At 43.8% G+C, this 15,651-nt stretch overlaps 2 protein-coding genes across 2 annotated transcripts in view; both read left to right on the forward strand.

Moving 5' to 3' along the window:
* The window catches only part of PLEKHA2 (pleckstrin homology domain containing, family A (phosphoinositide binding specific) member 2), an 82,183-nt gene extending 71,090 nt beyond the window's left edge, over positions 1-11,093 (forward strand). Inside the window, exons 11-12 of the mRNA XM_011993356.1 lie at positions 8,226-8,303; positions 9,048-11,093. Coding sequence (XP_011848746.1) covers positions 8,226-8,303; positions 9,048-9,410 — 441 coding nt within the window. The 3' untranslated portion in view covers positions 9,411-11,093. The remainder of the gene's footprint in view (positions 1-8,225; positions 8,304-9,047) is intronic.
* A 2,201-nt stretch (positions 11,094-13,294) lies between these two features.
* Positions 13,295-15,651, forward strand: part of HTRA4 (HtrA serine peptidase 4) — a 25,259-nt gene continuing 22,902 nt past the window's right edge. Inside the window, exons 1-2 of the mRNA XM_011993591.1 lie at positions 13,295-14,030; positions 14,333-14,432. Of these exons, the coding sequence (XP_011848981.1) occupies positions 13,475-14,030; positions 14,333-14,432 (656 nt within the window). The 5' untranslated portion in view covers positions 13,295-13,474. The remainder of the gene's footprint in view (positions 14,031-14,332; positions 14,433-15,651) is intronic.

A 15,651-nucleotide genomic window follows, 5' to 3' on the forward strand; every position in this document is an offset into this window, starting at 1 on the left:
AGTTTGAGGGTGCAGTGAGCTATGATCTCGCCACTGCACTCTGGCCTGGGTGACAGATCAAGACCTTTCAAAGACCCTGTCTCAAAAAAAAAAAAAAAAAAAAGGCAAACGTAAACTCATTATAAGTTCGCAAAACAGATTTCGTGAAAAAATGTATTTCTAAAAAATAGCAAGAATAGTATTGTTTTTACAGTTTTGCACATCTATCTTTAATGGCTGGCATAATAGAAGACAACAGGATTCTCCTATCTGCTTCTGCATTCTATCTGTGGCCATATGTTGTTTTGATTGCAGAATATGGAGAAAATCTGGCCTCACACAGATGTGTATTTGGAAAAAAAGGAATATTTTAATAGCCTTTTAAGATAATTGTGGATATTCTTTGATTCTATACCAAAACTTGACAAATGTTAATTTCTTAATGTTTAGGTGCAATGTAGAATCTGAAGCCATATCAAGAAATTTTTATACTCTTACATTAAAATCCATTGGTCAGTTTTGCACTTTGAATAGATACTTTTTATCCATGCATGGTTTTTAGCAGCATGTACTGGTCATTTGGAAAGTAATGGTCTCACTGAGGTATGCAGATATTCAAAATGTTGACACATTTTATTATGTACTATCCAAAATCACATCATTAAGGTATCACCACTAATACCATTAACAGTCTTTGAGTGTAGAAAACTATTAAGCTCATGGAGGTAGCTGGAAGTTTTTTGAAATTCTAGTTTTTGCTTTGAAAGCTCAAAACTTACTCATTTTGGGGATAAAAATCTACCAAATACCTAACTCTGAATAAGTTTAACTGACAATTTGTATGTCAGTCATTTGTTCTAAGTAAGAATTGTGTTTTAGGCCAGGCACGGTGGCTCACGCCCTGTAATCCTGGGACTTCGGGAGGCCAAGGCGGGCAGATCACCTGAGGTTAGGAGTTTGAAATCAGCCTGGCCAACATAGTGAAACCCTGTCTCTACTAAAAATACAAAAATTAGCTGGGTGTGGTGGTGCACACCTGTAATCCCAGCTACTCGGTAGGCTGAGGCAGGAGAATCGCTGGAACCCAGGAGGGGGAGGTTTCAGTGAGCCGAGATCACACCACTGCACTCCAGCCTGGGAAACAGAGTGAGACTCTGTCTCAATCAATCAATCAATCAATCAATCAATCAATCAATCAAAATTGTGTTTCACACAACAGGTGAAAGAACATGACTACTGGTAGAGTTTGGTCCTAAGGTGCTGGTAGCTTTACCCACCGTGCCAAAGTGTCCTTCTGACCTGCTCCCCAAGGTTATGCTCAGTAAATCTGCCAGAAAGAACCATTCATCTTGAGTATCTAAGAGAGCTAGACCAAAGAGCAGGCAGATCGTGGTGGAGAAGACTCCCTAGGCAGAAGAGAAAGACTTGGGTTAGATTCTAACCACTTAGGTATTGGTCATTTAACTGTTTAACTCAGATGTCACATTTATGTATAATTTGTACCCTGTGATTTCTCACACTGTAGTAGTCTTGTCTGTTAACAAAAAGCTACCATTTTTTGGACACCTAGATGTCCCAGGCATAGTGCTAAGCAACTTACGGGTAGTATAAGTTAAAGTTTATCACTTTGTAGTATAAGTACTGTAGTAGTATAAGTACTATAAGTAGTATAATTTTATCACTTAAATCTCAGCCGTCTCTGAAATTGTCTCCAGTTTACACACAGAAAAATGAAGGCTTTGAAGGTAAATTATTTGTGCAAGATCATAATAAATCCAGTGAATTATGGAACCAACTAGGAAGCACCAGGTGCTGGAGCAAGACTTGCCAACTTGGGTTGTTTACGAGCAGCCTGGTCCAGGCCTGGAGCAGTGGCTCACACCTCTAATCCCAGCACTTTGGGAGGCTAAAATGGAAGGATTGTTAGATCCCAGGAGTTCGACACCAGCCTGGGCAACCCAGTGAGACCCCCGTCTCTAAAAACAAACAAAAGTAAACCAAAAGAAAAGACAAAAATAAGAGCAGCCTGATTCAGAACCCATGATGTAGAGGGTGTGATCACAGACAACCAGGAAAGTCTGACTCTATTGGGAAAGACCAACGTGGGGTAACTGGGTGTCTTGGCAAATGGATCATGGTGACCAAAAATCCAAGATCTGGAAGTAACCAGGTGTCTAAGCAGGTAGAAAGGCCAGTGATTTCAGCAAGCTTGTCAGCAGGTAAACAGTTCTCAGTTCTGGGCAAAAGTTCAAAATCACATTTCAATTCTTGAGATACTAGGCAAGCAGAGGTCACCATTTCCCCATTTCCCATTCATAGAAGGTCAAGGGAATTAGGTAGTTTATCAAAAGGGAAATTAATTATTCGAAATGAGAAATGTGGTGCAAACTGGGCTTAGCTTGGCATAAGCCCCATTGTTGGAACTAGGGTGCTATGTCAGGACAAGGGTAGCAATATGTGGACTCAAGTGAGTTGCAGAGTGTTGCATTAGAGCTCTTTGGATACTACTGTTTAATTTAGACTACAGGGTGAATGATGTCACCTAGAACTATGTAGTGTGCAATCTACACAACCATATGTGGCAGGGCTGTGTCAGAGATAGGATTAATTCTTGGGAAAGGAGGGCTGCAGAGGTGGAGAATAGAATGAAGGAGGAGTTGCCTAAAAATTTTGGATAGCAGCAATGGCAGTAACCAGAGGTAGATATGGAAGCCTTTATGGCCTCTAGAATTCATTGCTTCAAACCATTGTATCTATTATAGTGCTGGGTTTATATTAGATGGTCAATAGAATCTCACTGAACTGCAATAAAACTACAGGCTGCAATGACTCATTTTAATACCCTCTGTCCCACTCATCTCAAAAACTGCCCTCAAGGACAGAAACCCTACTTTTTCTTTTGAACCAAGCTCCAGAAACAGGTGCACACACATAAGCATACCAGGAAGAGATGAAGCTATGACCTTGGTGCTTCCTTTTTTGTTTTACTGAGTTTAAAGCATGTTTTTAGTCTCATGGTAATTCATCATGGGTGTGTAGACTTCAGCTATGATTTTTTTTTTTTTAAACCTCTGGTTCATGAAGCTACTTTGTGATGTGGTTTTAAGATTTTGATGAAAGCTAAGCACAGGCTTTCCATAAAAATAGATATGTACATAACCATAATTTTTGCATACAATTTTGAAGTTTCGTTGAGTTTTTGTTTCTCATGAATCCCAGTTCTTGAAACTACTAGGAGAGATTTATAGGCCAGGCCTGGCGGCTCATGCCTGTAATCCCAGCACTTTGGGAGGCTGAGGCAGAAGGATGGCTTGAGGCCAGGATACGCTGCTCCAAAAAAAATTAAAAAATAAAAAAAAAAGGTTGTAATTATCTCAATAAAATAATATTGTTTCTTCTCATATGGAATTAATTGCAATATCTGATTTTCTTTTTGAGCAGTATTTTAAAATAACATTTATTAGGGGGTAGCGTTTATCTTCGTGGCTGAGTTACTATGTAGGTTATCTGACCAAAAAATGTTCTTAAGAAGGAATTAGAGAATTAGGGAAGAAATATAACTAGTAAACAATTTCCATCTTCACTAATTACTAAATGTTTTAAGAAAGAGATTTAATTATTTTACCTATCATATTAGCAAAGATTTAAAAAATTATAATATTTAATTCTAGCAAGGGGGCATGTAACAAAAATGTTGGCAAATGAAATATATATTATTGGCCAGAAATCCCTTTGGCCAGATGTAACAAGAGATTTAAAAGGGTGTGAATTCTTTAATTTAGTAATTGCCTTGGGAGCTGAGGATTCCTAAATATTCCTAAATATGGAAAAAGCTTTATCCCCAAAGATGTGAGTAGCAGCATTATTTATATAAGAGGAGAATAGGGAATATTCAAAATATATTTTAGAGCAGGTATCCCCAACCCCTGGGCTGTGGACTGGTACTGGTCCATGGCCTGTTAGGAACCCGACCGCACAGCAGGAGGTGAGCAGTAGGAGAGCAAACATTATCGCCTGAGTTCCGCCTCCTGTCGGATCAGCAGCGGCATTAAATTCTCATAGGACTGTGAACCCTCTTGTGAATTGTGCCTGTGAGGGATCCGGGTTGTGCACTTCCTATGAGAATATAATGCCTGATGATCTGAGGTGGAACAGTTTCATCCTGAAACCACCCGTCATCCCCCTCCCCATTCGTGGAAAAATTGTCTTTCACAAAACCGATCCCTATGCTGAAAAGGTTGAGGACCACTGTTTTAGAGGACTAGGTGAGTGAACCATAGTATAATCTACTTGGATCCCCTGAAAATGTTTACAAAGACGCCTGATAACATGGAAAAATCCTTCTATTATTAACTGGAAAAAAAAATCAAGATATAATGTATCTTTGTATTTTGGAAAACAAAGAAAAATGAATAGCAAATGACTGGATTTGCTCTCAGTTGTTATTTTAGAATTTTGTGAAGTTTTAAAGCGATTTTAATTTTTTTCTTATTTCCTTTTTTTTTTTTTGCAAAGTTTAGGGAGAAGAGGTCTTGCTCTGTTCCTCATGCTGGTCTTGAATCCCTGGACTTAAGCCATCTTCCCACATTCTAAACGTTAGCCTTCTAAAGTTGTGGGATTACAGGCTTGAACCACAGCATCCAGCCGATTTCAGTTTTTTATTTTTGTACATTTATTTTCTATGTTATCTTTAATGAGCCCTTATTACTTGCAAAAAGGAAAACAGGGAAAAAATAACAAATTGTGTTAGGTAGTCATCCAAGAATAATAGTTGGTGTTTTGATTCTTGCACTTGAGGGCCCATCTAAATCAAGATATTCCTAGTTTTCTGTGATTCTGTGATTTCTTGCTAAGCAGAGGCTGGGTGAAGACACCTGGGCTTGCTGTGCGACAGTTCCTGGAGAAGGAGTTTGTGGGGAGGCAGTACTTCAAAGTGCAGTTAGGCAGGTGGCCTGTGGCCTGTGGGGGCAGCATTTGACATGGTGGGGAGCATTTCACTAGACTGCTGGAAAGATCATGGAGATAGCTTAACACTCCTGGAAACTGATTATCAGATTGTCATCCTGGGGATGTTCCTGACTGTTTAATGAAAATGTCAGATCTCCTATGTGACACAGGAGACTGTTTCTCCCTCAGTTCATAGGCCTCCTACCAAATCATCTTTTGTTTCTCTAGGAGGAAAATCTCTAATAAATGCTTTTCTCCTAATGGACGATCACATCCATCTCATTCAAATTCAAAATAACCTTTTTTTCACCTCCAAATACATGATCTTATTTGATCTTGATGATTTGATCTTTGAGGTAGGAATTATCTGCAGTTTGAGGATGAGGAAACCGAGAAAAGATCTTATGGAGAGGGCAATGCGCTTATCTGTAAATGGTGGTTTTTAAGGCTTCATTTGTTTCTCTCATATCATATAATAACAATGAAAACAACAATAATATCTGCTACTTACAGAGCCCATTCTATGCGTCCGGCCCTATTTCAACAGCTTTTCCTAATTGAGGTCATTTAATTCCCTCAATAATTAAGCTTGTGGAACAGGCCAGCCCTGATATTTGTAATGAACCTTCTGGAAGCTTCTTGGAGTCCTTATCCTAGTGATCTTTTTGGACCAAGGATGGGTTTGTCTTTTTCTTGGGAAACCACCAGATTGTCAAGTAACTGGAAAAAGTCAAGCGGGGAGGGAGTGCTAGTAAGTTTGCAGGTAGAGCACACGTTGGAGAGGTGTTCGCTTTGGGCACTTGTCACTATACCCTTTTTGCCCTCGTGCACCAGGACATGAATGGTTTCCCTTGTAGGTGTCTCCTGCACACATCTAACAAAGGAGGGTTTGTTTTGGGATGACAGGACGGGATAGGGATGCAGGTTTGAGAATTTTTGTTTTACTGGTCATGTTTTTCCTGATAGAATGCAAAGAGAAGGAGTCACTTTGGGGATGGGGAGGATGAAGGGGGATGTGGAGACCTTTGGGGGCTATTGTGTGGTGGTGGCACAGACATCTGCACGTGCACACCAATGCACGAGTGTGTATTTTGGTGGGACTGTTAGGGGATGATGCTGGAGACAGAGGAAGGCTAACAGGCATATTTCTGGAGATTCCACCTGGTCGAATCTCTGTGTCTGGCACCTGATGCAGCGCGTAACACGGGGTGGGGTCCTCAGCCAGCGTTTGCTCTGTTCACTTGAACTCAACCCCTATAAAGCTGGAGGGCACGGACAGGCTCCACCTGCAGTAGAGAGGCCGCTGGAGTTTCCTCCCTTTTTTCGTAGAGCCGCTGCTGCCCCCTTCTGGGGTTTACAGGTTGTTTCTGGGAGGAAATACTTAAGTTTAACAGCTTCATCCTTCACATATTGTAAAGCTTGGTGCTCCAAGTCCCACGATTCTTTAAAATTTTTTTTAAAGTTTTATTCACAATAGCAAAGTCACAACTCTTTTTTTTGTATAAATTTAAGGGGTACAAGTGCGGTTTTGTTACGTGAATATATTGCCTATTGGTGAAGTCTGGACTTCCGCTGTAACCATCACCTGAGTATTGTGCATTGTACCCATCAAGTAATTTCTCATCCCTCACCCACCTCCCACCCTCCCACCCTTCCATGTCTGCAGTGACAATTACTTCACACTCTATGTCCATGTGTTCACATTATTTAGCTCCCAGTTATAAGTGAGAATAGGTGGTATTTGACTTTCTGTGTCTGAGTTGTTTCACTTAAGATGATAGTTTCATCCATATTTCTGCAAAAGACATGATTTCATTCATTTTTATAGATGAGTAGTATTCCATTATACATATGTACACCACATTTTCTTTATCCAGTCCTCTGTTGATGGACACTTAGGTTGGGTCCATGACCTTGCTATTGTGAATAGTGCTGCAATAAACATACGGGTGCAGGTATCTTTTTGATATAATGATTTTCTTAAAAAAAATTTAAAGTTTTATTTTAGGTTTGGGGGCACATGTGAAGATATAATGATTTCTTTTCCTTTGGAGAGACGCCCACTAGTGGGATTGCTGAACTGAATGGTAGTTCTATTTTTAGTTCTTTGAGAAATCTCTCTACTCCTTTCCATAAAGGTTGCACTAATTTACATGCCTATCAGCAGTGTATAAGCGGTCCTTTTCCCCACATCCTTGCCAGAATCTATTTTTTGTCTTAATAATAGCTATTCTGACTGGTATGAGATGATATCTCATCATGATTTTAATTTGCATTTCTCCAGTGATTAGGGATATTGAACATTTTTTCAGATGCTTTTTGGCCACTTGTATGTCTTGTTTTGAAAACTATTCATGTCCTTTGCTCACTTTTTTTTTTTTTTTTGAGACGGAGTCTTGCTTTGTCGCCCAGACTAGAGTGCAGTGGCGTGATCTTAGCTCACTGCAACCTCCGCCTCCCGCATTCAAGCAATTCTCCTGCCTCAGCCTCCTGAATAGCTGGGACTATAGGTGCACGCCACCACTCCCGGCTAATTTTTTGTCATTTATTAGAGACGGAGTTTCACTGTGTTGCCCAGACTGATTGCGAACTCCTGAGCTCAGGTAGTCTGCCCTCCTCGGCCTCCCAAGTGCTGGGATTACAGGCATGAGCCACCGCGCTTGGCCTCCACTTCTTAATGGGATGATTTAGGGTTTTGTTGTTGTTGTTGAGTTGTTTGAGTTCCTTGTAAATTTCAAAACAGACCCAGTAGCTTATATTCTGCGAAAAGCCCCATTTCTGAAGGCAGTACATATCTTGGAGGATTTACAGTAGGATTTGGCTTTAATAGGGCTGGAATTGAAAGTGGGATTATTCTGTTCCGATAGTTAGAGTAGAAAGGCAGCTATGTTGAGAGTGAGGAGAACTCGACTCTCTATCAGCCATAAACCTTGGGCTTTGGCTTTCTGGGCCTCATTTTCCTTTTTTGTAAAACTAGGAGGCTAGACTGGATCATTTGTTTTCCGGAGGGAGTGACGGACTTTAGCAGGGGAATGGGGTCTTAAACTGTCCCCTTCCCCACAGCCTGTACCCCATTTCAGAGCAGCTCCACTTTGAGCGGTTTTATTTATTGGGTGTCAAATAAGATATTACAGGGAAAACATGTCCTTGAAAGTGTGAAAGCTACTGGACTAGATGATTTCTGAGATGCTTTCCACCCCTAATGGTGTAATTTTATAAACTTAATATTGAGTCAGAGACTTGGAAGCTGAAATCACAGTGCCTAAAATTTCTTGGTAAGAGCCTTGGATGTTTTGCAGGCGGACAGTCCAGAAGACATGCACAGCTGGATTAAGGAGATTGGGGCAGCTGTCCAGGCCCTCAAGTGCCACCCCAGAGTAAGTCAGTTCCTTTCTGTTGCACAGTGTCAACTCAGAGATGAACTCCCCTCGGACAGGCATGTTTTATTTGGTGATGTAGGCAAGCATCCCTGTCCCGAGATGCAGCTGAAGCCTCAGGCTGTCTTGCTTGTTTTTCTCATTCTACTAATTTGGGTACACATTTTTATTTTTCTCTTTTTGGTTGTGGGAGGAGATGAGGTAGGGTTGGATAGAGAAATGGAATTTCTTTTTTTTTTTGAGACGGAGTCTCACTCTGTCGCCCAGACTGGAGTGCAGTGGCACGATCTCAGCTTACTGCAACCTCTGCCTCTCGGGTTCAAGCAATTCTCCTGCCTCAGCCTCCCAAGTAGCTGGGATTACAGGTGCATGCCACCACGCCTGGCTAATTTTTTTGTGTTTTTAGTAGAAATGGGGTTTCACCATGTTGGCCAGGCTGGTCTCAAACTCCTGACCTCAGGTGATCCGTCCACCTCAGGCTCCCAAAGTGCTGGGATTTCAGGCATGAGCCACCGCACCCGGCCGAGAAATAGAATTTCTGGTATGTCCTGCAAGTCTCACTGCCAGGCTGACCTTGACATACCTGGAGTGAATCCCGTTGACCGTTTTTCATTTTTGTAGGCAAGCGTCCCTGGACCTACGAGGTGGTGATCCTGGTTGGGTACTCTTCCTGGGACTCTGTGATCAACATTGTCTGAAAAGCCCTAACTTTGTTGTGTCTTTTTCTTCCTTTTAATTTTATAGGAAACCTCCTTTTCTAGATCCATTTCTTTGACCCGACCTGGAATTTCCAGCCTTTCAAGTGGGCCCAACTCTATCCTGTGCAGGGGGCGGCCACCATTGGAGGAAAAGAAAGCCCTCTGCAAAGCCCCCTCTGTAGCCTCCTCCTGGCAGCCCTGGACACCTGTCCCCCAGACTGGGGAGAAGCTGCTTCCAGCTGGAGAGGCTTCAGAGGACTCTTTGTTCACGCCTCGTCCTGGGGAGGGCAGCACTGCTGGGGTGCTGCCCAGCTCCAGGATAAGGCACAGATCGGAGCCCCAGCACCCCAAGGAGAAGCCATTTATGTTCAACCTTGATGATGAAAACATACGGACCTCTGATGTGTGATGGAGCACAGTGCCGTGGGAGGGAGGGAGGGAAGACTTGAGAGAAGGAGACTGTGACTCAGTTTCTCTACCTTATTGGAGGGTAGTCAGAGGCCTTTATGTCACTCATATTCCTGTGGATGTTCTTTGGGAGGGAGGGGCCCATCCAGCTGGCTGTGTGTGTGTGTGTATGTGTGTGTGTATGTGTGTGTGTGCGTGATTTCAGTGCAGTGTATTTAATTTGGGGAAGTCACTAGGTTAGACCTGTAGGCATACTCCGTGGAGAGGAAGCTACCTATTCTATTCTAACTATTCCGAGGTCTTCCTGGAGAGGGATTATTTTAGCAGTTCCTCTCCAGAGGGGGCTGGAAGTCCAGTTTCACCACTGACCAAGTTTTATTTCCTTGTCCTTGTTTTAGTTTTTTCATTTTGTTTTCAGTCCAGGTGCCTCGCAGCTCTTTTGGAATGGGCCGGCGTTAGTCTAATCTTAAGCGCTGTGTGTTTTGTACCCTTGCAAACTTGCTTTCTCTTTCTTCTTGCTGTTGCCCTTTGAATGAAGCCTTGTGTGCTTGCATGATCAGACCCTGTAATAGGATGAGTTTCCATGTACTTAACATGAAGAGATACAAAAAGAATCTAGAGAGAGAGAGATTTTTAATCAAAGAAGCTTGGCATAGAAACATTGATTTAGAGGTTATGAGTTGCTGGCCAGAAATTCCTCAGATAAAAGAGCCTAGAAAATTGATTGTTGGGTGGGCGTGGTGGGTCACGCCTGTAATCCCAGCACTTTTGGGAGGCTGAGGTAGGTGGATCACCTGAGGTCAGGAGTTTGAGATCAGCCTGGTCAACATGCTGAAACCTTGCCTCTACTAAAAAATATGCAAAATTAGCCAGGCATGGTGGTACAGGCCTGTAATCCCACCTATTCAGGAGGCTGAGGCAGGAGATTCACTTGAACCTGGGAGGTGGAGGTTGCAGTAAGCCAATATTACGCCATTGCACTCCAGCCTCGGCAACAAGAGTGAAACTCCATCTCAAAAAATAAAACAAAATTGAGTGTCCCACCCAAATTTTAGGGCGTACCTCCTTCCATTTGACAAAAATATACTATTTCCAGTGTCCCTGGGAGAATTCTTCCATCCAATTTATATGGTGAATTGCTGCCAGCATTCAAAGGAAGAGAGAACTTAGCTTATTTCTGTCGGTAACTTTTATCAGCTAGATCAGTCAATTGTATTTTTAAGTTAAAAATTAGTGACCAGAGGAAGAGACTAAGAGAACTATTTTTACCTGAGTAAATGCTCTCCTCTTTGTGTGTCCAAATCTAATGCAGAGGTGAAAACACTTGATGAGAAAATCCTTAGTGGCTTGAGGGGAATCATGTTTCTTTCAGGACATGTTGTTTCCCTGAAGTCTGTGTCACCCTGAGAACTTTTTCTGACTGCACTGCTTTGGAGCTATTCATTTAAACTGAGTTTGGCCTAGTTGTCCTGGTATAAAACAGGAAATCCACACTGTTCCCTCTTTCTCTCCCTTCCATCCCTTCCTCTGCCTTTCCTGTACACGCTGGTGTGCTTTTGCCCTCAGAAATTCTTGGTTTGGGAGTTATTTATGAGTGATTACGACATACTTGGAGCAGCATGGTTTCAAGAAGCCATTCCAAATTCTTATAGCTCCTTAGCTCTGGTTTTACTCTCATATGTTCCCGAAGAAAATTCTTTGGCTATTCAAAGAAAGCACAAAATATGTGATGTGGATCTAATGAAAATGGGAACTTGTGAGATCTCTTTAAATATTCCCTGACTCACGGAAAAGATGTCCTCTTTTGGTGTTTACATTGTGAAAATCTACCCATTTATCTCTGTCTTTCTTTTCTTTTAAATAAATTATCTGATAGATTACTATTGCTAAATTAATTGGCCATTACAATAAGCTGATTTCTTATTCAGCAAGATCTCTCGAGAATGTGTTACATTAAACATATTTAGAATCCATATGGTATTATCCTGATAAAGGGAAACGAGGACACTAAGATTGTCAAATGGAAATCTTCTTGTCAATTGGCAGACACTTGGGAATTCCACGTTAGGGCATTGCTTGTTTTTAATTTTTAAAAGACAGGGTCTCACTCTCTTACCCAGGCTAGAGTGCAGTGGTGTGATCATAGTTCATCATAACTTTGAACCCCTGGGCTTAAGCAATCCTCCCATGTTAGCTTCCCAAGTAGCTAGGACTACAGGGTTGTGCTACCACGCCTGGCTAATTTTTAATTTTTTTATATGTACAGGGCCTGGCTGTGTTGCCCAGGCTGGTCTCAAACTCCTGAGCTCAAGTGATCCTCCTGCCTCGGCCTCCTAAAGTGCTGGGATTACAGGTGTGAGCCACTGCACCTGGCCAGAACATTGTTAATGTAGTTCAATATGAGATAAATGATTATCTTCAGTGAAACAAGCTCTGAAACCATTCTCATTCCTAAATTGTATTTCAAACTTCCTATTTTGTTGATATTTCTTAACTTCTGGCCAATTTTAAACCATAATATTTTAATGTGAACCAAAGATGGTATGTATTTGACCAAAGCAGTTAGTTTTAAATGTATAAAATTGAACCAAATGGAAAAAATAGGGTGGGGATGCAGTATAGATTGGTGACTAAGTGCATAGGCTCTGGAGTAAATCTGAGTTTTTTGTTAAAGGAACTAAAAAATGTACTGCATTTTCTTTGTGGAATAAAAGCCTTGCCTGAGTTGTGCTGTTTTCATAAGGCTTTTGAAGTGGTCTTGACCTACTGTGTGTAACAGTATTTCAGGTGGTCTTCCCTATGGCAGAATAATGCCATCCATTATTCTTTAATTTTTATTTTTAGAAACAGTGTTTCACTCTGTCATCCAGGCTGGAGTGCAGTGGCCTGATCATGGCTCACTGCAACCTGGACCTCCTGGGCTCAAGTGATCCTCCTGCCTCACAGCCTCCCAAAGAACTCAGATTATAGGTGTGAGCCACCACACCTGGCCACCATCCATTACTTTTGAAAGCTTCAAAAGACTTGCTTACTCAATGTCAGCTGATGGTTGATAAAAATAATTTGGCCTTTAGTGTTAAGTGAGACATCATAAAGGTATTGAGCCATGCATTATGGAGATTGGTGTCAGCTCAGAATATTGGAGTTATACATCTATTTCTGAGTTGAATACTCAGCTCCCACGAGAAAGAAAGAAAGTTTTAAGGTCCAGCTTCTTAGTCTACTTGAAGTAAAAGTTTTTTTCTTTTCTATTTCTGAGTATAAATATACTCTTATATGGGCTAAAAGGACCCCATGAATAAATAGCAGGTTCAGTAGTTGAGGGGTAGAATTTAGTAGGTTTGTTTTCAGTGTAAATCAGATAACATATGTGGAGGTCACAGCATTTTGGAAATTGAGTGTCCCCAAGTGAGCTTTGTTTATAAACTTTAGACATGTTGGAAGTGGACAGGTTTGTTAAATCTTGTCTGCCAGCATCGTTTTCTTCCTTTGTTCCTTTTCCCTCTCTGTGTTATTGCCTGCGGCAGCCAGTCCTTCCTACTAGATAGAGTTCAGATAAAGCAATGTTTGGCAAAAACATACTGTTTGACCTCCTCCCCCTCTGCTTATGAAGGGGTAGCATGATTCTGTGTTTTAAAGCAGTGATGTTTCAGCTCTGAAATGCACTGGCAGTAAGCACTAGGCTGAGTGCATGGAAACTGTTACGCTTCTCATTTTATGTGATCTCCTAATTGGTATATAGCAAAACTTTTCTAAAACTGTTTTGTGGCTTGTTTTGTAATAAAACCATGTGAAATACTGAAATATGGCCATGTGTTTTTCTAATACCTTCTGACCACGGGTGGGTGAGCTTTCTTATCAGTCTGCCCCCATTGTCGGTTTTAGGGATTTCAGGAGGTAGGTTCCTCCTCCGGGTAGGGCTAGAGACCTTCCCCTCATTGCCTGGGGGAGAACCTGGCTCCGGGGCGCGGACAGGGGCGGGTGGTAGGGGATGTACGGGTGTGTATGTGGAGAGGTATGCCAGGCTCTGTCCCTTAAAGTTTGGGGGCCGGCGGAGGCGGCGCCATGGCCGGGAGAAAGTGTCTCTCATTTAGGAGCGTTTGCAGGTCCAGAGTGAAGTCACTGAAGAGTGGAAGCGAGGAAGGAAGGAGCAGGATGATTAGACCTCAGCTGCGGCCCGCGGGGCTGGGACGATGCCTCCTGCCGGGGCTGCTGTTGCTCCTGGTGCCGGTCCTCTGGGCCGGGGCTGCGAGACTACATACCCAGCTGGCCTGCCCCGCGGTCTGCCAGCCCACGCGCTGCCCCGCGCTGCCCACCTGCTCACTGGGGACCACGCCGGTGCTCGACCTGTGCCGCTGTTGCCGCGTCTGCCCCGCGGCCGAGGGTCAAGTCTGCGGCGGGGCGCAGGGACAGCCGTGCGCCCCGGGGCTGCAGTGCCTCAAGCCGCTGCGCCCCGGGCTCCCCAGCACCTGCGGTTGCCCGACGAAGGGAGGGGCCGTGTGCGGCAGCGACAGGCGCACCTACCCCAGCCTGTGTGCGCTGCGGACCGAAAACCGCGCCGCGCGCCGCCTGGGCAATATCTCGGCCGTGCCTGTGCAGTGGGGGGACTGCGGGGATACAGGTGAGCCGCGGGGGGCGCGCACCCTGGGGACACTTTCTAACTCTGGAGGAGCGTAAAGGAACAAGACCTCACTGAGATAGCATAGTTTGCGCGGGGTCCTCCTGCGTCATTTGCCTCCTGGATTCGACCCCTCTCTGTTCCTGATTTCCTTTCCTCCATAACAGGGGCTCTTTACCTTCTGCTACGTGGATTCTCCCTCACCATGCACCTTTTGAACACTGACTTGCCTTTAACATTTTCCCAACTAGGATAGCAGGTCTGGTTCGCTCGAGGCGTACTCTTGACCCAGTATTTCTTCATAGGGAGCAGAAGGGCAGGCCCGCTCAGGAGGAATTACAACTTCATCGCCGCGGTGGTGGAGAAGGTGGCGCCATCGGTGGTTCACATGCAGCTGTGGGGCAGGTAAAGGAGGAGGAGGAAGACCTCCACTGTCCCAGCTAATGGTTTCTGCGTGCCTACCTACTCCAGACCCTTCGCAAGCGTCATTTAATCCTAAAACACCAGTGAGGAAACTGAGACGTAAAGAGGTTGAATAACCTGTTCAAGGTCGTTTAACCAAAGAGCAGAGGCACAAGGATAACTTCCAAATCCGAGCTCCCCCTGCCCACTTAGGTGGCTGGTGCTTTTTCCCCGTCCTGCCACAGACAAAATTTAAGGTCAGATGTAAGAGCTAGTAGGCATTTTCTTTTCTTTTTTTGAGACAAGGTCTTGCTCTGTCGCCAAGGCTGAAATGCAATGACAGATCATGGCTCACTGCAGCTCCATCTACCAAGCTCAAGTAATCCTCCCACCTCAGCCTCTGGAGTAACTGGGACTATAGGCAGGTGCCACCACACCCAGCTAGTATTTGTATTTTTTGGAGAGACAAGGTATTTTTATATTGCCCAGGCTGGTCTCAAACTCTCGGACCCAAACGATCTGCCACCTTAGCCTCCCAAGGTGCTGGGATTACGGGTGTGAGCCACCACATCCAGCTTAGTAGGCATTTTGGTTGTGATCTTGCTCAGCCCCCACTTTGGATGCAAGGAAATCCAGACCCAGAGAGCAGGGTTAATTTGTCCTATGTTACGAGGCCAGTTGGTGGTGGAAACTAAGCCAGAATTAGAGCCCTTTGATTCTCTCCTACCTGGGTCCTTGACACTGTGGTACGAGGCTCTTACTTTTGCCTCTAGTATTAGGATTGGGTTCAGCCTTTTCGCAGCAGAGAACCCATGGGCTGCTACACTAACCAACTCTGAAGAGGCAGTGTCCCTGGAAAAGGAGAGCTGGAGCCAGCTCTCAACCATGCTCACAAGAGATGGCTGGGGCCCTGTGCGTGCCAAGTCCATTGATACATGGAGAAAATTTACGCATAGCCAGGGAAAAGTGAAATGTCTGAGAAAACTGTGATGGAAGTCTGGGCATGGTGGCTCACGCCTGTAATCCCAGCACTTTGGAAGGCCGAGGCGTGTGTATCACCTGAGGTCAGGCGTTCGAGACCAGCCTGGCCAACATGGTGAAATCCTGTCTCTACGAAAAATACAAAAATTAGTCAGGCATGGTGGTGCATGCCTGTAGTCTCAGCTACTCGGGAGGCTGAGGCAGGAAAATTGCTTGAACCCGGGAGGTGGTCGCAGTGAGC

Source organism: Mandrillus leucophaeus, unplaced genomic scaffold (genome assembly GCF_000951045.1).
Source record: "Mandrillus leucophaeus isolate KB7577 unplaced genomic scaffold, Mleu.le_1.0 Scaffold111, whole genome shotgun sequence".
Classification (NCBI taxonomy): domain Eukaryota; kingdom Metazoa; phylum Chordata; class Mammalia; order Primates; family Cercopithecidae; genus Mandrillus; species Mandrillus leucophaeus.